Raw genomic sequence first — 22,805 nt, 5'->3', positions numbered from 1 at the left:
AGATGATCTCGGATTCTAATATATTATGTAATGGTTGATGGAAGATACACTCCACTACAACCTCCTCCAACAGTCTCATGCATTGACTGCTGGAGTTTTAAGTTTGCACTAGTAGTTTCTTCCATTAAATATTATCAGCAGAAAATTAAGTACTTAATCGTTGCTATGAACAGAAAACTTAGTGGATGTTCTTAAAATTCAAATGGAACAGCTTACTATACAATGATAAAGAACCAATACTTCTTAGTTAAGTCAATGACAGAACATCAAAATCCAAGTCACAGCAAATCTATTGCTGTTCTATACACAACTTCACCAATATAATAGAACTGCAAAATTCTAATTCTTTGACCAAAGCATTAGCTAATTTCATTGCCATTGGCATTGGGCAGTCTGTTTTATAGTAAGTCTCAAACAACACCAGCCGAAAATGGTGGGAACTGGGAAGGGGAGAGAATAATTTTCAACAAGTGTCCCAATTCAGTGCTATCATTATAGATTGACAGCCCCATCCCACAATAAGATCACAACCCTAAGCTTAACAGCCCCATCCCACCGGAAAATCATGCCAACATAAGGTAACTTTATTACCCCCAATATAGGTTGAAAGCATCACAGAAATTCATGTTTATTCAAGCAGCAAGCCTCAAATTGTTTCATTTCATTAATTATAATGAATGGTAAGTTAGGCAACCCTCTGAAATCAATATCAGCTTGAACATTCTCTCTTGGCAGCAAAAGTCTCAGCAACTAATAGAGGAAAAGCAATAGTGGCATCACAGTGCACCTGGTTGCAAGAGAATGCAAGCATCAGATGTGCCCAATTTACAGAGACTTTGGCTACAATTGAAGAGAAACCTTAGCACAGATAGCAGGTAGAGGAGGGAGAGGCATACCTTAACAGTCTTGGCAGATCCTCGTATCTTTCCCCAGGAGATGGCCTCATCAGGGCGAGCACCTGAATCACTCCCATCAAACTCCTGTGCAGTATTAATGAAAACTGCATAATCTGCACCATTACGCATCATATTGGCATTGCAAATATGATGCTTAGGCAGCCCACCCCCAAGAATTATCATACCGGTCTTCCTAGGAACTGCATGAACAGCCTCACCATTCATTGCCCTTATATCTGCTCACAACCAAGAAAAACTTACAGTGTGGACTAATAAAATAAGACATATTGGCATCAAGCTGGATCAGTACAACATACCTTGAACAATATCAATAACTAGACCTGGACTACGAAATGAATGAAAATATAACATGTCCCCAAGTGAGCCATCTGTTAGACCTGGGCAGAAGACAGGAATATTGTTCTGCAGATTAACAAAAATAAGTGGACAGCTTAGGCATGGAGTTAATTTCCAGCAGAATGATAACTATGAGATACTTCTACTAAAATCATCAAAAGAGAGTTAAGATACCAATTACCACTTTTTGAAGTTAAAAAATAATTCAACAGTGATTAAGATGGTGAGACCAACAATGAATTTGGTATTGCTATATCAGGTGTCTCACCTTGTATGCCCAGTAAAGATATGAACTCTCATCATTTATTTCTTTTCCCAGACGAGCAATCACTTTAGATGGTGTCCATGTACTCTTCTACAAAAACATTTAAACTGTGAGAAAAAAAAAAATAATAATAATAATAAAGCAAACACATTCAAAACATGACTACAAGTAACAGTGTATAAGATGAAAATCAGAGCTAAAAATCAGAGAATTAAACAATATTTCTCAATAGGAGATTGGACACCTAACTAAAGAAAAGGAGCCCGTGTGAATTCATAGATACCCTTCAAAAAGAGGGGGGGAAAGGCATTAGATTGACATCAAGGGAGACTATACATATTACATAATGGATTCAAACACTAAGCCACCCATCATCTCATCATAACGTTCGTGTCCTGCAAGCTCCACGTAAACAACATACGGAGAAAATGACAAGCAACTAGCCATATCAGCTGACTTGAGAGCTTCTGCACGCTTCCTGGGGTAACTTCTCATATGCAAGCTTATCCAAGAGGATCCAAACAATTCAATCAATTTTTTTTCTATGTGAATGGATAGCAGGATGTTTACTCGCTAGGTTATCTTATTTGTTCCTGCTCTTGACAAGCAGGCAAAAATTTACCTCTGTGGAAAGGATCTACTTTGGTAATCACCTAATTGAACCCATTAGAGTATTAGACAATAAACGCTTAGGCTTGTTTGGTTCACCAATTTGTAGTGGATATTATGGAATTCAGGAACCCATACAAGTGTGAAATTGTTTGGTTTAATTTGGGATGTATTTTATATCCATTCTTATCGTTTGGTACACTTATGGGATGGACATAACAGTAAGTTTAAATTTATTCCACCTTCTAATTTCTTATATAAGTAATGCATAGTGTACATAAGATTTTATCATGAAATGTTATGTATATCAATTTCCCACTATCAATGTCCTAAAATCAAACGAACATCATGTATCAGCAATGTCATTTCAATTGAGAGCTTATAGTGTACGTTCCATCATAAAATCAGGATTATAGTTATAGCACCTCGGAAATTACTAGCAATTCAACCCTAAGCACAGGAGGAAAAAAATGTAGTTGCTACACCGATTCAAGACAAACACTAATTTCATAAACAATTCAAAGCAGAAAAGTCTTCAACTTATGACTTTTGATCCCGTCATGTGCCAAACACCCAATCCATTACAAAACGAAGGTTACTATCCATCAAAGATCTCACACAGACTCAAGTTACCCACCCAACAATCAATTGATTAAAAAGGACAAAATGATTTGAGGGGAAAAGATCGGATTTGCTAGTTCTAAAAGTCTACACCGGAGCTGGAGAAGAACTAGCAGTGATGAGTTAATGGTCAACACCACCAGTGATATCGCACACCTCTTCTTCATCTCAATCTCATGGCCAGCTAGAATTTGTATCTACAAAGAATGGATTCAAAATCTTTGTGTGTGTGTGTGTGTGAGTTGGGGGGGGGGGGGGGGGGGGGGATAAGGTATGACATTGTATGGGGTTGGGGTAGAGTTTGATACTCCCCACAGTACCCAGATTTAAAATCCAAAGAAAAAATGTACACCAAATACTGAAATGGATTCAGACACCAATCCAAATAGATGAACTAACCACCAATGTTAATAATTTCCCTCAAGTAATTGTCCTATCCTCAAAATAAAGGGTATGTTTGGCAGTTGGCATATTCTGTGCCACGGGTATGTTTGGCACATTCTGTGCATATTGATGGGAAGCTAACAGCTTAATCCAACCAGGAAATCCGCGATGCCTCCACCCACACTTTATTGAAATACAATTAAAGTTGAATTTATAACCTACAGAACCAAATGCCTATAAGTTAGAGCATCCAATGGAAGCATTAACTGAAGCCTTCATGCAGTGCAATTATGTGACAATGTGAGGGTGGCAACTCAAATTATCAAACCAAATATGACCTAATGAGTAACTCTCCTGCATTTTAATACTTCATGAAGCTAACCAAAAACCTAAGCAGCCTCCAGTTACTGCTTTAATACATTGCCATTCATCCAAATCCATATAATAGCATAAAACATTGTGCTGATTAAGCAGTGTCAGGCTGTTTGCCCCTTTCTAATCATAGTAAACCTTAAAATAACAGGGTGTCAAGAATAATGCATTCAAACAATGAATGAGTTTCCATCTTACTTAACAATTCTTATGCTCTATACTTGGGAACTTTCTGTTTATGTAATATTGACACACAAATTTAATCACGATTTCTTTGAATAATGCTATATCTTTAGGCAGACAATTAACAATTCAAGTGGAGCTATTCAACCAAGGGAGTACAACACTGCATAATACCACCCTTACTAGAGTTCCCCCCCCCCCTCCCCCTCTCTTTTTTTGAGGAGGGGGGTGGGGGTGGGGGGTGTGGCCGCAGTGGGGCCACCGCGGGGGGTTGAGTAGGTCTCGCGTATGTTTGGGTGATGAAAATAGTGTATAAAAATAATGACAAACAGCCACAACAAACATCTTGAGGAACATAGAACCCTTCTTTTATTCACTGGATAAGACAATTTAGAAAAACAAATTACCTCTAAATTTTGCTCTTCTAACATTTTATCAAATATTGGAATGATCCATTCCTCAAATTTGCAGTAGTTGTCATTGGGAACCAACAAATTACCAATCCGATTTAATCCTTTTGAACGTAATTGAGCTCCAGGTAGAGAAAATTCACCTTTAAATGTAGGTGCAAGACATTTAATAAGATCTTCTTCTACACCGCCTGTAGTTGTTACAATCACATCAACCTGCAGGTATATATATGACAACATTGTTTCAAATTTAAAGAAAAGAAGAAAATACTTGTTTTGACTTTTAAGCAAAATATTAAGAGTGAAGGCAAATTGTTGAAACCCAAAACAGAATCATTCTTAGCCAGAGAATGAAGAATGATGGACCTAAAAATCTCTCACATTCTACTGACCAAGAAGCCATTAAGCAATCAAAAAAATTAATTTCTACAGTAAGGTTTAGGGACATCCTAGCCAACCATCAAAAAATAACAATCACTTGCTTTCTATTACATGATACAAGTTTAGATTCAAGAATCCACATTAAACGTTTTCAGCCTGTCTTTAGCTTCCAAAAATAAAACCCAGAATCCCAAAAGACCAATGCTTTAATCTAGCTTTATATGCCATTAAACACATACTCCCTCCAACCTCCGTTCTTTTTTATCTTCTCATTTGTGTTTTGCGCGGTCTCCCTTCTACTACTTTGACCAGTACTACCCTCTGGTTTCATGTTTAGTAAAATTTATGAATATATGATATTATGAAAATCCAAATTGCAACAAATCTAACAATATACCACATGATAAAATTTTTTCTTGTATAATAATTACAATATACGGTCAAAGTTTTATAAGTTTGACCACATGAATAATACATAGGAAGACAAAAAAGAATGGAAGGAGTACATGAAATTCTTCAAGGAACAGATTTAAATTGTACTGAGCTTCCAAAAACTACTACCTCAATATTAGTCCAAGGACTGCATGCATATGAGAAAGTACTCTGGATTTTCATAAATTACAGAAGCACGTCAATATATATAGTAGCTATTTGTAGTGGAAAATACTAACTAGAGGTGAATGATATGATGTACTATGTATAAAATACATCTGTAGAGAAAGACTCTGATTGAACTTTCCAGTCAAATAGCTTCCAACATATAGCAAAAATCAGTATATCACTTTTATTTGCCAAATCACAAAAGAAATTTTTAGCAATGTGTTATGTATTTAGTTATTTACAACTTGAGGAAAGATGTAGCTGCAAACAACTCTTTAAGCACACATGGAGATCATTAAAATTAACTTATGTAACTTAATTCCAAAACATATAGAGAACATAAATACATAAAAGATAAAAAATTTCTAATTCCCTCACCATATGATGCTGAGCAAGGTATCGAACAGTGTCACGAATACCAGATGAAATTAGATTTGAGGTAAACCCAAGAAACACTTTGCACTTAATGGATTCTCTGTATGTAGGATCCCTCTCCTCTTCACTACAATCTTCAGCGGGTAGCTCATCTGCGAGCCTCCAATCTAGCTTCAGCAGCAGGAAAATCAAATGAACACAAATTAGATGGTGTGAAATATAAGTATATTTAGTTTAAATTTCAAATTAAAATTCGTACTAACCATTTGATTTACTACTTCAATAGCTTCTCCAAGATTAGATGCTTGGAAACCAGTGGAGATAAAAGATTTAAAGAGCTGAGGATAATTTACTCCTTGGTTGAAATCATAGCCCTGAATCTTGATGCATTTTCCTTCTAGAGATTCTGATTCCTTAAAGACTGTCGAGTGAACAGATGACATAATATTGTTTTCCATTTCGTATCCTCAATAAAATCTATCACAAGAAAAAAGCTTGATTCCTCAGATGATGAATAGCTTATTAAGAAAGAAAAAAAAAAAAATCCTACCAATATCTTGCAATAAAAGAAAGGATGAACTTCAGCATAAAATAACAATTAATCAGAAATAGCATTCACCTTGATCCCTAAAATCCTTTTAAAAAAAAGGCCCTATGCTCAGGCATAACAAACTTAAACTCAATTCTCACCACTCCCTTTGAAATCACACTCAATTTCATCTCAAACTGGTGTTGGATCCTCCACACTTTTAAGGGACTTGACACTTTGACAGTTGACACTTCACTTTGGTACAATAAAAATGAAAACTTTATCATAAAATAGCGGAGTCTGACCCCTAGACGGCTAGACACATACCCATATCCGATATGAGCTCCTGAGTAACATAGACTAAAGGACGACGTTACTAATAAACAATGTATCATTTCTTTTACTTGAATTCTCCATCTCTTTCTCACTCATTTGTCCTTCAATTTACCCAGTAGTTTTTCTTCAATTTAAACTTACTAGCTTCACAGATAATCACCAAATTACTAATTTCTTATTACCATAACAAAGTTGTTACACTAAATTAAAACCCTTTAAAACCCACTCCTTCATTCTCTACCTGACAAACTAAGAATTATTAGATACAATTTGTAACTCTAAAATTATTTAACCCAAATCAATTCAAATGGCTTGTGACCATTTCAATTCAAGAATTTAAGATAATTCAATACATTGAAACAGCAAATACAGTAATTATAACATCAAAACTTAAATTTAACGAAAAGTAAAAAATTGAAATTTATGGGTATAGAAGAAAAATGGATAAAGTTACCAGAACAGAGGTCAGATGACAGGTGACAGACTTAACGAGTAGTAATGAGCGACGGTTGAAGGATGAAGCCGGAACCGGAAGGCAGGAGACAGTAGAACGGCTAATCGGACTTTCTTTAAAATGTCTCAATAATAGTACGGAGTACTGAACTCAAAGCGGTCTTAACTTTAAGTATTTCTTCTCAAAACGATCCCTAATATGTAGGGCCTATTCTGATTAACTGAACTGAACTGAACTTACCTAATTGGATCTGAAATGAAGTGAATTGAATATTTTATGAGAGAGGGAAATTAAAAACTGAACTGAACTAAACTAAATTTATTGGAGCTGTGAATTGAAAATAATCTAAAGAGAACAGGCTCGTACTCTAATTGTTTGCCTCATTGTCAAAATGTGGGTCAAATATTAATAACTTTGACCATGAATTCCCCTTGTTCTTACAAAGGAAATATAGTCATATGAAATCTCGTTTGGCTCGTGCTATTATAAATTTAATTAATATCAATTTTTTATAATTTTTACACATGGATATTGAGATATAAACGTTTTTATACGCTTCTTGAAGACCATGTAATGTCAAATGGGGCAAAAATAAAGAGATGGAGAGTGCATTACTTCCTCCGTTTTTATTTGTTGCAACATTTATCATATTTGGATGTTTTGTACAAGTAGAGGTGTCAATTCGGATAACCAGATGGAGTATGGTTCGGGTATATTCGGTTTGGGTCTGTTCGGGTCGAATATATTCGGTTCAAAATTACTCTTTTAACCCGTTTCGAGTAGGATCAGGTTACTTTCGGGTCGGGTCAACATTTGTCGAGTCTAGATCGAATTTGGGTCGGGTCAACTTCAGATCAATTCATATTCGATTAGGATAAAATCGAATCGGTTTCAAAACGGGTTTGACCGGGTTAATCTTAGGACATATGACTTTGGATCGGGTTGTTTCGATTCGATTGATTTTGGTTCTGTTAAGTTTGGTTTGATTACTGAAGTTGATTTAGATTTCGGTCAATTTTGATTTAGATACTTTTCGTGTATACATTGGTATTGTTTTGGTTCGGTTAGCAAATTTAACATTCAAATAAGTACATTTTTAAAGTTAGAGTAATTATTAGGTTTTTTTTCTCTTGTTGGGTTGATATCATGTTATTCATGTATCATTTTTCCATATCATGTCATTAATATAGGTTTAATAAGTAAAATAAAATAAAATATAAAAAAAAAAAAAAAACTAAACAACAGGTTAGGTTTAAAGTTATGGTTAGTTTGAAATCATGTCAAATTAAAATCGGGTCAGGTTAATATCAATTTGGATAAAAAACAGATTGGATTGAATCGGGTGTTTGTCGGGTCAACTCGGTTCGAATTGATTTCAGGTCAGGGCAAACCGGTCGGTTTGAGTTCAATTCGAGTCAAATCGGTGCTGCATTAAGTTCAAATCGAGTCAAATTCGGACTTGGGTTGAGTTCAATTCGGTTACACATCGGGTTTGGGTATTGAGTTTCTCAAATCAAATCGAACCGGTTACAGTTCAAAATGAATGTTTTATTCGATTCGGTCTGGTTTTGACACCTTTATATACAAGTATTACTTACAACAAACTTTTTTTTCCTTTATTTGGAAACTTTTTTTTGCCAAATGACCAATGACAGGGTAAAGTCGTATCCCCTAATCAAAAGTAATACCTAAGTCCTCTAACTAAAGTAGATAGGGAAGTAGGGTCGAATCCACAGGGAAACTGGTCTTTCTACTCCTAATTAATTAATATAATCTAAATTATTAAGGTAACCAGTATATTGTGTTTAATATGAAATTATACTACGGAGATTAAGTTTAGAGAGAAAGTCGATAATAAGAAGGCCTAGGGTCATAGGTTCACCAATAATTAATATTCCGGGATAAAACATACTAATCAATTAATTAACATTGCACGGATAACATGATTAACAGGCTCTCGCAATTTATTAACCAACATACATCTAACAGGCTCTCGCAATTTACTAGATCTAAGTTCCTATTGAAAATAGCCTTTAACATTAAATTAACATATGCTCGATTCATCAATTCAATATTGCTAAACATTCACAATCAAATTACATCTGCTCGATTCATAATCCAATTGCAAAGAATTAAAACAATTCAATAAGAAATTATCATGAAATATCAATAATCAACAATAACAAATTATCCCTTCATATTAATTATGGATCCCCATAAACCCTAGAATTAAACTACTCAGACATAATTAAATCTAAAGCAAGCAAAGTAATAAAACAAGTCATAAGGAATTGAAAGGAAGAAATTACTGAAATTAATTGAAATAGAAATCGTACCAAAGACGGCGGAATTACAAAGTAGTCAAGAACAAGAGTAAGGTAGAGAGAAAAGTCTAGAGAGAGAAAATATTAAGTAGAGAGAGAAAGTAAAAGGAAAGAGTAAAAAAAGAGTTTAAAAAAAAGATACTAAACTTGATTAACGGAAAAGTATTTATATTAAGCAAGAATTCTAAACTAAACAAACTTAAACGACGATTAAAAATCTACTAATGCCAACACGCGCCCGATTGGGCGAGGCACCGCCCGATCGGGCCCGCCTTTTTACTCCCAATGAATGTTTCTCTTCTCGCGCCCGATCGGGCGCGCCATCGGGCGGAGACCTTTTGGGCTACTTGGACTCCTTGTTTAGGCTTGTAACTCGGCCCAAACCAAATATCCTCCTTGGGGCTTTAATCATTCGGTCCAATGCCTCATCTTCTCATAAGTCGAGCTCTTAATCACCGGTTCGATGACTCTAACCGATCTTGGGCTACGAAAGATGGTCGTGCTCCTCCAATGCTCGTAGTCGCTCCATAAAATCCCGGGAAAATGCTCCAAGAGTGCAATTCCCTATAAAACTCAACCAAAACTACGAAAGCACTAGAAAACACATATTAGTAATAAAAGTGGCTCTAAAGAGCCAAAAACACTACCAATTATGACCAAAGGACGGGGGTAAAATACTATATAAATTGGACACATCAAACTCCCCCAAGCCAAACCTTTGCTTGTCCCTAAGCAAAGATCTCATCAATGAACATATAAAACATGCCTCATCCCAATAAACAAAATCAAGCACAAACGATTCAAGATAAATCTAATGAACATGCTTCAATGTCAATCAATCTCATACATCTAATTATCATTCATCCCCAACAATTGTCAAGTAAAGCAAACCACATGAGCATATAGAATTCAAGACTAGTGCTCACGCACTCAACTCTCATTTATGTGGCGAGTAAAAGATGTACTCGATCGCTCTCTAACCAACCCATTTATTTGTGAACAATGCCCACCCATCTCACACTCTCGTGTGTTTAAAACAATGAACGCTCAACTTACTAGTCGACTCGAAATATGTCAAATCATAACTTGCATTGATAAACAACACTTTCACATTCACACAACTCTATGCACAAAGGTCGGAAGGTCTTTAAAGCTTGCAATGTAAGGCTAGGGTAAAGGGTAGGATAAATTTGGGAATATGTGAGAGAAAAGCTATGCATTAAGGGAGCCAAATCCTAATAAACCCATGATCAAAATAAATGATGATCATACATCTCCAACAACATAACTAACTCCAACAAGAATCCACCAAATACAAATCCAAACAATATAAACAATCCCAACACTTACAATTTCACTCATAAAAATATGATAGTATAGAACTTAAGTGAAATACAAACTTTGGACTCATTCTTTTTTTTTTCTTTCTTTTCAAACTTGAATTCCTTTTTTTTTTTTCTTTCTTTTCAAACTTGAATTTTTTTCCTTTTTTTTTTCTTCTTGAACAACCTTCAAATAGAACATTTGAACATTAAATTTTTTTCCTTTTGCTCTTTTTTTTTTTCTTTTTAACTCATATTGGAAATTTCAAATTTGTAACACAACATATCAATATTTTCCAATCATAAAATCAAAGAACAATCACTCTTCTTTTATTCCCACATTGTGCAAATAATGTGCACACCACAACTCCCTCACCTCTCCAACTAATAGCTCCCCCAAGCCAAGCTTGGAACTAGTAACCAATGGGGCTCATATAGGCTTGTAATGTGGCTAAATAAACAATAAAAGGGCACAAGCAACAACATGGGTAACAAGAAGGGAGCAAATGTATCTAATATCGTCTGAAGGCTTCCTAGGAGAACAAATGCCTTCGTCTTCCTCAATGTGCATAATATTGAGCTATATAGACATTACTAATAGTTGCAAACCAATACTCAAATTCATTGACATACCAGGAACTATGGAACTATTACACATTCCTAACCAAATCAACTAGTCAAGCACTATATTCACAAATAGTTGGCAAAATTGACGCATGTTTAGGAATCCAAACAATTAAACTTCAAATCATGATCAACAAATTCACAAAGCTCATTATCATATACCAAGAATCAAAACAATATTTTCCAAATATGGGACACAGGGAAGCATGATTTACAATTCATTGGAACGTAATTTTTGATTTTTTGTCGATTTTTTGAAAGGAATAAATCTAACCTAAGAAAGAAGTAAAAACTATACTAAGCACACCAAAAGGAAATAAATAAATAAATAAAACAAAAAGAGAGTGAAAGATATACCATACGAACACGAGAACCTCCCCCCAAGCTAAATCAGACAATGTCCTCATTGTCTTAGAGGGAAGCTAGTAGTCAAGGTGACTACTCCTCAACATCACCACAATAATTTCACCAAAGCCTCGAGGATTGCAATGCATCTCTATGGAACAAATTTAGGCAAGAAAGAAAAAGAGTGTTAGTGGGAAAAATATAAAAATTGAGTCAGGTGCACTATTCTGATCATAACTTTTGATGTATAAGTGATAATGCAGTGATTCTAATTGCATTGGAAAGTAGACTTAAAGAGCTTTCCAATGATATGTCACACGCCAAAATACAATAAGAAACGCAAAAGTTATAGCCTGTCGAAGTTGACGAATTCTGCTGCAGCGTACCTGCGCCCGATCGGGCGACCTCCGCCCGATCGGGTGCGAACTCGAACAAAAATTCGCCCTTTGTTCGCCCGATCGGGTGAGCCTCGCCCGACAAATCTTTTTTTTTCTTCACTCAATTTCTCCAAAAATCCGCCCGATCGGGCGGCTTAGCCCGATTGGGCGAATTTCCCTTGATTTTCTTCCTCACTTGCGCGCCCGATCGGGCGAGCCTCGCTCGATCGGGCGAAGTAAAGCTCCGACAAATTTTCATTTGCGCGCCCGATCGGGACTCCTTGCCCAATCGGGCACATTTTCACTCGATGTCAACCCTTAGGTGCGCGCCCGATCGGGCGAGGCTCGCCCGATCAGGCCCGTGCCCAAATCGGAATGCTTATTCTTCTAACTTTTTCTCTTTAAAACTCCTTACTTATTGATCTAACACCTGTACAAAAACACCTTGGAAAGGTAAAATTGCACTCTCCTCACCTCTCTAGAACAATAAAAAATAAAAAGAAGGAAAAACTAGTCTAGAAAGCATGAAATACGGGTTGCCTCCCGCAAAGCGCTGGTTTATCTAGGTCCCGCACGACCCTCTTACCACAAGACTAAAAGTTAGGAACCTTGGCCTGGCCTACCGCTTGATCGGGTGGTTTCTCACCCGGTCGAGCGGTATTTAGACCACGACGCGGCTTCCTGACATGCCCTGTGGGTCGCCAATTCACCTTATCTGGTGGATCCTCCTTGTCGTGAACTGGGGGTTCTTTACTACTACTCACAAGAGACCTCTTCTTGACCGATGGTTGCTTCAAATTATCACTGGATTGATCAATTGCAACTCAATCTGGTGGAACACTTACTATAGGCTCAGTTTCCACAACTTGCTTGTTTATTTCTACCTTCTCATCTTCAAAGCCAAGACCGACAGTGTAGAGGGCTCTTTCTATTACATCAACTTCCTTTTGCCATTTGTCTATTTCATCTGTAGAAGATGCAACACAAGATACCGCCTCCAAGGGATCTTTTACAAGAGCTTGGGGCTTATTAGAACAATTATGAACCACATTAACACTAAAACACTTCTCCTCTGTCATGGGGCTTTTAGGGATATTATTCAAATTGAAAGTAATTTTATCATCCCCTACTGATAGTGTCAACTTGCCACATTTCACGTCTATAATTGCTCCTGCAGTGTTAAGGAATGGTCTGCCCAAAATAATTGGGGTTTGCATATCCTCAGCCCTATCAAGAACAACAAAATCAACAGGTATATAAAATTTACCTACTCTAACAGGAACATCCTCTAAAACACCTAAGGGGTATTTAAAAAAACGGTCGGCCATTTGTAGAGTAATATTAGTAGCTTTTAATTTACCCATATTTAGCTTGGAACACACCGACAATGGCATGACACTAACGCTAGCACCCAAATCACATAATGCATTATCAATCATTAGATTGCCAATATGACAAGGGATAGAAAAACTACCCGGATCTTTCAATTTAGGTGGAGATTTATTTTGTAGTACGGCACTACATTCTGCAGTAAAAGCGATTGTTTCTACCTCACTAATAGATCTCTTTCTAGTCAATATTTCCTTCATGAATTTTGCATATGCAGGAATTTGTGTAATTAGTTCTGTGAAGGGGACTGTTACCTGCAAATCTTTAACCATCTCCAGAAACTTACCAAACTGCTTATCCAAATTTGTTTTTAAGTGACGATTGGGGAATGGAAGTTTGATAACCGGCTTTGGAGTATTACTGCTCTTATCTGGAGCTGCTACTTTCCCTAGAGTTGTACCCTGCAATGTATTATCAGAAATATTAGTACTACTCTTTAGCCCTGTAGGGCTATTAGCAACATTGTTAGGTTTAATGGAATCAAGATTATCATTGTTCATTAAAACAGGTTCATCATTTCTGGGCATAAGGGGCCCATCATAGTGTAAACCACTCCTTAGAGTAATTGCGAAGGCTTGATCTGTAGGCCTGGTTGGCTGTGCTGGCAGGGCTCCCTGCTGACGGTATTGTAGGGTAGATGAAAGTTGTGCAATTTTATTGTCCATGATTTTATTATGGGCTAGGATGGAATCAATTTGCGCATCCCTACTCTCCATATGCTTTTGCATATTGGCAAGCATTGCTCTAATTTCTGTCATGGCAAGGTCGGAAGATGAGGAGGGTTGTTGTGGTTGGTTCTTCTGGCCAGCATTGGGATGGTAGTATTTTTGCTGTGGTTGTTGTGGCGCCTGTGATTGTTGTGGAGGTGGCGGATTTTGAACATTGGTGCTCCGGTAGGAAAGATATGGATGATTCCGGAACCCGGGATTGTAGGTGTTGGAGTATGGGTCATTCTGCCTATAAGTTTGGAAAGCATTAACTTGCTCCATTGAACTCCTGCAATCTTGTTCATAATGACCTACACTTCCACAATTTTCACAGATTGCATCGTTAGCATTGTTAGTAACAGCAGAAACATTAGCAACAGAATTAGGAATAGTAGTACTAAGATTATCTAATTTCTGGCAAATAGATGTAAGCTGGGCTTGCATAAGGGTTACTGAATCAACATGGTGCTTGCCCTTATTTGCATAACCTCTAGTATTCCCATATTTTGTATTGTGTATTGCCATATCTTCGATAACCTGACCTGCATCATCAACATTAAGATTCATAAATCTACCGCTAGCTGCGGAGTCTAAAATTGTCCTTGATGCATTCCCTAATCCATTGTAGAAAGCTTGAATTAACTGCCACTTTGCCAAGTTATGGTGGGGACACTCCCTCTGCAGATCCTTACATCTTTCCCAAGCCTCATATAATGCTTCATCTGGCTCCTGGGCAAAGTTTTGAATGGCGCTTCTCAGTAAAGCTGTTTTCTCTGCAGGGTAATATTTATTATAAAAATTCAAAGCAAGTGTCTCCCAGTTAGTAATACCAAGTGCAGCTCTATTCAAACCATTAAACCACAATTTAGCTTTTCCACATAAAGAAAAGGGAAAAAGAATCTCCCTGATTTGGTCCTGCGTTACCCCATTCTGCCTAATAGTGTTGCAGTATTGACAAAAATCCGCAATGTGAAGATTAGGATCTTCACCCTTAGCTCCACTGAACTGCTTTCTTTCTATCATCGTTATAAACTGGGGCTTTATCTCAAACTGGACTCCCTCGAGATCAGGTGTAGGAGAAAGATGTGGAAAATCCGTCAGGGACAGCTGCGAATAATCACTGAGCTTGCGAGGTGGAGTGGTGGTGGTGTACCCATCTCTAGTTCTGAATCAGAAGAGTGCTCCGAATCACTAGAATTAGGTAATGGATTTCTAGGAATATCGTTACTCCCAGAACCTGCCAGAATCTGCTTATAAAAATTCTTTTGTCTATGAAAAGAGCGCTCGATCTCAGGATCGAATGGAATGTAACCTGATCTGGAACACCTGGGCATAAACAAAGAACTAAAAAGACAGATATTAGAACTACCTCAAAGAACTAATGTCCTTTGAGGCAAAAAGAAAATAATCTAGACTACAAAAACAATTAGAAATAAAAATAAAATCGTTTCCCCGGCAATGGCGCCAAATTTTGACAGGGTAAAGTCGTATCCCCTAATCAAAAGTAATACCTAAGTCCTCTAACTAAAGTAGATAGGGAAGTAGGGTCGAATCCACAGGGAAACTGGTCTTTCTACTCCTAATTAATTAATATAATCTAAATTATTAAGGTAACCAGTATATTGTGTTTAATATGAAATTATACTACGGAGATTAAGTTTAGAGAGAAAGTCGATAATAAGAAGGCCTAGGGTCATAGGTTCACCAATAATTAATATTCCGGGATAAAACATACTAATCAATTAATTAACATTGCACGGATAACATGATTAACAGGCTCTCGCAATTTATTAACCAACATACATCTAACAGGCTCTCGCAATTTACTAGATCTAAGTTCCTATTGAAAATAGCCTTTAACATTAAATTAACATATGCTCGATTCATCAATTCAATATTGCTAAACATTCACAATCAAATTACATCTGCTCGATTCATAATCCAATTGCAAAGAATTAAAACAATTCAATAAGAAATTATCATGAAATATCAATAATCAACAATAACAAATTATCCCTTCATATTAATTATGGATCCCCATAAACCCTAGAATTAAACTACTCAGACATAATTAAATCTAAAGCAAGCAAAGTAATAAAACAAGTCATAAGGAATTGAAAGGAAGAAATTACTGAAATTAATTGAAATAGAAATCGTACCAAAGACGGCGGAATTACAAAGTAGTCAAGAACAAGAGTAAGGTAGAGAGAAAAGTCTAGAGAGAGAAAATATTAAGTAGAGAGAGAAAGTAAAAGGAAAGAGTAAAAAAAGAGTTTAAAAAAAAGATACTAAACTTGATTAACGGAAAAGTATTTATATTAAGCAAGAATTCTAAACTAAACAAACTTAAACGACGATTAAAAATCTACTAATGCCAACACGCGCCCGATTGGGCGAGGCACCGCCCGATCGGGCCCGCCTTTTTACTCCCAATGAATGTTTCTCTTCTCGCGCCCAATCGGGCGCGCCATCAGGCGGAGACCCTTTGGGCTACTTGGACTCCTTGTTTAGGCTTGTAACTCGGCCCAAACCAAATATCCTCCTTGGGGCTTTAATCATTCGGTCCAATGCCTCATCTTCTCATAAGTCGAGCTCTTAATCACCGGTTCGATGACTCTAACCGATCTTGGGCTACGAAAGATGGTCGTGCTCCTCCAATGCTCGTAGTCGCTCCATAAAATCCCGGGAAAATGCTCCAAGAGTGCAATTCCCTATAAAACTCAACCAAAACTACGAAAACACTAGAAAACACATATTAGTAATAAAAGTGGCTCTAAAGAGCCAAAAACACTACCAATTATGACCAAAGGACGGGGGTAAAATACTATATAAATTGGACACATCAACCAATATACCCTCATTGAAATTTTGTTAGCACATAATACTACACATAATTACAACCCATTATAACCTTAATCTAAATTAATTATCTATGAAATCCCACCCAAATAATCAGACCCATTATCTCTCTCTCCTCCTTCATCTCTCATTTCGTCTTCTTCATCTCTCAACTTTCATAATCTAATTAGTGGTTCGTTAGTGGTTCATCAGAGGTTCTTCAGATCTGGTTGTTAGTGGATTTGGTGGGTCGTCGGGGGTTCGTCGGGGGTTCATCATGGATTTGGTGGTGGTTCTGGGTTTGTGGGGTTCGTGGGTAGGTTTAGTGGTTTCGTGATTTTGCTTGGGGGGGGGGGGGTTTGTTGGTGAGTTTGGTGGTTACTTTGTGTGGGTCTAGATCTGGTGGTTTCATTTGTTTCGTTGGGTGAGTTTGGTGGTTTTCGTTGGGTGGGACTAGATCTGGATTCGTGGGTGGTAGTTTTCGTGGTGATTTTGGGTGGCGGTTTTAGGTGGTGGTTTCGTTGGCGTGGGTCTAGGTGGTGGTTGGTCGTGGGTCTGGATATGGGTTCATGGATTGTGGCTCTGGGTGGTAGTGGTTTGTGGGTGGTGATTCTGAGTGGCGTGTAGTGGGTTATGGAACCCTAACGGATTTTGTTAAGTGGTACCAAAATCTAGATTTTGTAACTTTGATAAATACCAAAATAAAATAAAATTTTAGATGGGTACCAAAAATCAATATAGGTCATTTTCGAGGTACCAAAATTTAAAATTTCCTAATAAAAAGTAGAGAATATTGTATGGGAAAGATAAAAAGTAAGTAATGGTGGTTTTTTGATTATATGTGTATTTTGTATGGGAAAGATAAAAAGTAAGTAATGATTATGTGTTATTTTTAAAAACAGACACATCATTTTAGGACACCAGAGAAGGTAAACAGACACATTAAAAAGGGGACCGAGAGAGTTCTAATTAAGGGTTCAAAATTTATTAATATCCACATTGACTCGGTGCGTGTATATAAGGCTAGTAGCCTAGTACTATAATAAATGAAGTAGAACGTTATTAAATATTGTTTCGCAGTATTTTAAAATGCAAGACTAAAAAAAGAAATATAAGGGGGAAGATAATATATAATACTTGCGTGTGTATGGGAGAAAGAGAGAGAACAAACATGAAATATCGACAAAGAGCGTAAGGGCAGGCTTCAATATTGGAATATTGTTAATTGCTTTTAAAGTACTCGTCATAGCTCTTTTTAATTAGCTTATAATGAAGAAATTGATAAAACCCTTCAAGCTAAGTTTGAAAGTGAATGGCGCAACAAAGGGTGTTTATTTTATGTGTATATATAACACATACACTATAATGATGCATGTATATTTAGCTTGGTTCTGCGTAAAGTAAAATTGAGGTAACTTTTTACTTATTAAAATCTAAAATGATTTCAATATTGTTTTGTAATTAATCATTAATGATTTTTTTTTTAGAAAAATCATAGAAGATTATACTAAATTGGTTCCATATAAAGTATTAGGGAATATATCCAAGTCAAGTCAGTACAATCTTGTATAATTCAATTCATTATAAAATGTTAAAGAATATTTATTACGAAGTATATATAATCATATACACAATGGCTTCTAATATCGGTCGTTATCTCTTGATTCTTACCAATTTACAATAGTTAGCCTTAATTATGTGTGATTGTGTTAATAATAATGATATATTTCCTTTTTTTTTAAAAAAAAAAAGATAATAGTGGTGATATATTTCCTATATTATATGTAAAATATAATAGATATCTGTATAGCTAATGTGTGAATCAATCTATGTACATAGAACATGAAATCCTCTTGATATAAAATATATTCAACAAATTCTAATAAGGTTTGAAATATCGCGATTTCTTATCAATTTACAATAATTAGCCTTAATTATGTGTGATCATGATGATAATGATTTTTCCCCTTTTTTTAATGATGATAATGGTGATATATTTCCTATTTTATATGTGAATATAGAAAATATATTCATGGTTGATTATTTGTGTGTGTGTGTGTGAATTAATATATTTACACTGCACATCAAATTATTTTTATATAATCATATATTTAACGGCTTCTAATAAGGTTTGTTATCTCTTGATTTCTTACCAATTAACAATAGCTAGCCTTAGTATTATGTATGATTATGATGATAATAATGACATATTATTTCCTCTATCTTAATAAAAAATAGTAATAATATTAATAATATTAAGTAATAATAATTAATAATAATAATAATAATAATATATTTCCTATTTTACATGTGAATATAATTTGTATTTATATGGGTAATTATTTGTATGTTTGAATTCATCTATATACATAGCACATCAAATAGATAAATAAGATTATATTATAATTTCAAAAAGGAAACATATAATTTGGTATAATCTTATTATTTGTTAACTTCATATTTCATGATAAGTCTTTCAAAGTATTCGGCTTTTATATTTCATGATATTGTGGGGCAATCTATTGTACAACTAAGCATATGTTTGCTTCCGTTCAAAAAAAAAAAAAAAAAAAGCATATGTTTGCTTGGTTTTTGATTTAGAAAAATCCATATGAGTAAAAAAAATAAGTCTTGAAAATCGATTGACAAGTAATGAATTATTTGATCTAACATTTAGATAAATAAATTCAGGAAATATAAGATTAGAAAAGTTTATTAGTAAAGAAAAGGACCACCCAAATTCTCACAACTAAGGGAATGCTCTCTTCACCAAATATTTATGCCCTGTTATTCTAGATTTGCTAAATTGGAATTATTTTTGTAATACTCAAATTATTTTATTACAATTAAATTATTTTCACCAATTTTAAAGAATATAAAATGATTCTCAATTATATTTGGGCCCTATTCTCTTCACCTTATTTTGTTGAACTGAAATTACTTTTATCAAACTGAAACTATTTTTACTAAGATTAAATTATTTTTGCCAAATGTAAATATTTTTTTACTAAACTTAAATTATCTATCTTTACTAATTTTCTATTATATATGTTTTTAAAAATGGTTGATTTTAATTTATTCATTAGCACTAACTTTTACTTAACTAGACTTATTTTTGGCGAACTAAAATTATTTTTACTAAAATTAGTTATTTTTTTAATAAACTTTTTAAATAGGGTGAAGAGAACATAACCTAGTTCTTTAAAGTTACTAATTAAAACTAATTTTTTACTAAACTAAACTTATTTTTTTTGAGCCTCAATTAACTTATTTTTGCTAAATTTAATTTATTTTAGGCCGAACTTAAATTATTTTTATTAAACTTATATTAATTTTACTATTATTTGAACAATGTGAAGAAAACAAGCTAAGGCATTAATACAGTCAAATTACTTTTCTAAACCATAATTAAGCTATATTATACACATTAAACAAATAATGTTAAATAAATTGATTCAATTTAGTAAAAATAATTTTTAATGATTTCAAATAAGTTATGTTGTGTAGAGATAACTCAAGTAAGAAAAAATAATTTCATTTTAGTAAAAATTAAGTTATAATCAATCATTAATTTAAAGAATAAATATAACAATAAAGAATTAGGCCCTGATCTCTTCACCTTAAAATAAATAATATTTAGTAAAATAATTTGAGTTTGATAAAAATAATTTTACTTCAATAAAAATGATTTCAGTTTAGTAAAATTACTTTTAGTTCAGTAAAAATCTGTAACTTTAAAGAAGAAATATAATAGAGAATTAGTAAAATTAATAATTTAAATTCAGTAAAAATAATTTTAGTTAAAAAAAATAATAGGGTGAAGAGAATAGGGCCTTAGTAAAATTAATTTTTAATCAATGCAAATAATTTCAATTTAGCACAAGTTCAATAAAAATATTTAATATTTGCAAAAATAGTTACAATTCTGTAAAAATAATTTCTGTTTAACAAAAGTAAAATGACTTATTTTTCCTTAACTTGAATTATTTTTCCTTAAACTCATTTTATTAATTTTCTGTTACATTTCTTACGAATAATTTAAATTTATTGATTAAAACTTATTTTTACTAAACAACACTTTTTTTTTTTTTTAATTTCGTTGAACTTAACTTATTTTTGTTAAACTTGATTAACTTATTATATATAACTAAATAAGTTTTGGTAGTATGTCAATAATATGACAAATTAACCTTCTTGATCACCATTGGTTCCCCTAATTATTTTAACGCCACTCCTATTGTACAATCATGTAAATTAAAGATTTAAAGTAGGCTTTACCTTCCTAATGATCCACTCTACCTCGCTAGTGGAGAGCTTATATCAGATTCTTATTTTATATATACAATATATTTTAAACTCAACTCCGGTTGTAATTGAGAATATGAAATGATAGAATTACCAACCATCCCTAACAGAGCATTAGATAAATTTACTCATTGATTGGAATATAGAAGAACTAGCTATGCATTAATAATATTAGATATTTACTTAATCGCAAATTGGGAAACCACTCTTTCAAATTAGCAAACAAAATAGAAGAAAAAATGATCGATTAACAACATGAATTTATGGCAAAGGAGAAAATTAAGAATAATATAATACGCTAAAATATACTCGATCGGAACCTTATTTAGGACCCAATCTTACAACATGATACTACAATTTAAATATAATTAAAGAGGGTATTACGGTTCTAAATCTCAGAAAATTTCAAATTAAGTTTGTGTAGATTTTGGAAAGGGTATATATCGATAGTCTAAAACTAAGAAATCTAAAGCATAATATGACCAGGCCTCTATGAAAGTTCACCCAACCTGATTGTGCACATAAACCTAATTTCAATAGTTCTTCCAATACAAACGTAGAGGTGCTTTAGAAATAACATCGCCTATCCACTCGGGCACGAGCTTAAGTTGTCTTTTTGATTGAGAAGATATGAATCTCAAGCTTCAATTAAGTTGTCCAATCTTGTGGCCAGATCGATAGGAAAATAAAAACTACGTTAGGTTGGTCTCTAAACACACCCCACCTCACAAGCAACTTTTGTGGACAAAATTAATCTAAATTTTATCAAATTGTACTCTCCCATTGTTATATATATTGACATCCAAAATCAACATTTAAGATTTTTCGAATGAACCAGCGTGTGCATAATTTGACACAACCTCTTATGGTAATCCTTAGCAGTAGAAAATAATTGAAAATATAACGAATCCTACATACTCAAATAAAAATCCAAACCACACTGTAAAAAGAGATTGATAGTAATTACGTAGAAGATAACTCCAAATAGCTCAATCATGCATACAAATAGATAGGAAATATGGGGTAAATAACTAAATATGATGTATAAAACGATCATATCAAGATACTTAACTTTTCTAATATATTTAAACTAATACATACTAATATCAAAAGTACTAATAAGAATAAACTGTAACTAACAATATAAAACAATCGGTAATTATTAATGAATAATTAATTTTTAAGTTACTTCGTCTTAATGTTTAGAAAAAAGGAAATTAAAAAGCGAGTAACTAAAATAACAATTAAATATACACCTAGTATTATTATATAAGGTAATTCTACTCGCGAATAAGCATAATACTAGATCAGAAGGTGTAACTTTTGGTTTAAATATAATTAATTAAGTGAAACTAAGAAAGAGAGATGTGCCTAGGGCAACATGCAAGCAAACTGTGTACGCTAAGAGAAGAAGAGAAATGTTCTCAATTATTACCACAAGAAAGCCGCCCCCCTATCTCTAAAGTGGCCCGTCACTTCGTTCGTACCTTCTTGGCTTAGGTTTCCAACTGAACTTCCAAATTGTAACTAAACCAAACAAATTTAGATGATGTTACAATGTAAAACCATTTTTTATACTCCCTCCATTTTTAAAAATTTGCTCTACTTTTCATTTTCGGTCGTTTTTAAATACTTATTCAATTTCCTTACTTGGAAAGCTTTTACAATATTTAATTAATTTTTCTCGTCTAATGGACCCATCATGAATCATATTTTATTAATTTCATATTCTCTCTCCTCCAATTCTCCACAATTTTTGCTTTTTACCGTATAATTTTTTATTCTTTCACTTACCCCACTAC

At 34.2% G+C, this 22,805-nt stretch overlaps 1 protein-coding gene across 3 annotated transcripts; it reads right to left on the bottom strand.

Annotated features, from left to right (window-relative positions):
- Window positions 1–220: 220 nt before the first annotated feature.
- On the bottom strand, window positions 221–6,907 carry LOC145563586 (deoxyhypusine synthase). 3 transcript variants are annotated; one of them, XM_081624036.1, is made up of 8 exons: window positions 6,773–6,907; window positions 5,713–5,930; window positions 5,457–5,620; window positions 4,095–4,313; window positions 1,522–1,608; window positions 1,214–1,319; window positions 897–1,132; window positions 221–787 (listed from the first exon to the last, which is right to left on the bottom strand). In XM_081624036.1, exons 2-8 carry the CDS (start codon window positions 5,909–5,911, stop codon window positions 710–712), a joined length of 1,089 nt encoding a protein of 362 aa, XP_081480162.1. In that variant the 5' UTR covers window positions 5,912–5,930; window positions 6,773–6,907; the 3' UTR covers window positions 221–709. The 3 variants fall into 3 exon arrangements, with proteins under 3 accessions (XP_081480162.1, XP_081480163.1, XP_081480161.1); XM_081624037.1 differs by having other exon boundaries at window positions 223–787; window positions 5,457–5,624; window positions 5,717–5,874; window positions 6,773–6,899; XM_081624035.1 differs by having other exon boundaries at window positions 224–787; window positions 5,457–5,624; window positions 5,717–5,930.
- Between the last annotated feature and the right edge of the window lie 15,898 nt (window positions 6,908–22,805).

This window comes from Chenopodium album, chromosome 10 (genome assembly GCF_948465745.1).
Source record: "Chenopodium album chromosome 10, dcCheAlbu1.1, whole genome shotgun sequence".
Classification (NCBI taxonomy): domain Eukaryota; kingdom Viridiplantae; phylum Streptophyta; class Magnoliopsida; order Caryophyllales; family Amaranthaceae; genus Chenopodium; species Chenopodium album.
Note: the sequence above shows the minus strand (reverse complement) of the source record. Positions and strands in the feature narration are given on the sequence as shown.

Coding starts and splice junctions, on each gene's coding strand:
- LOC145563586 (XM_081624036.1), bottom strand. CDS start 5,911: ATGGAAAACAATATTATGTCATCTGTTCACTCGACAGTCTTTAAGGAA. Junction 1,133..1,213: donor AGTTATTGATATTGTTCAAG/GTATGTTGTACT, acceptor GGTTGTGAGCAG/ATATAAGGGCAATGAATGGT. Junction 788..896: donor GATCTGCCAAGACTGTTAAG/GTATGCCTCTCC, acceptor TCTTGCAACCAG/GTGCACTGTGATGCCACTAT.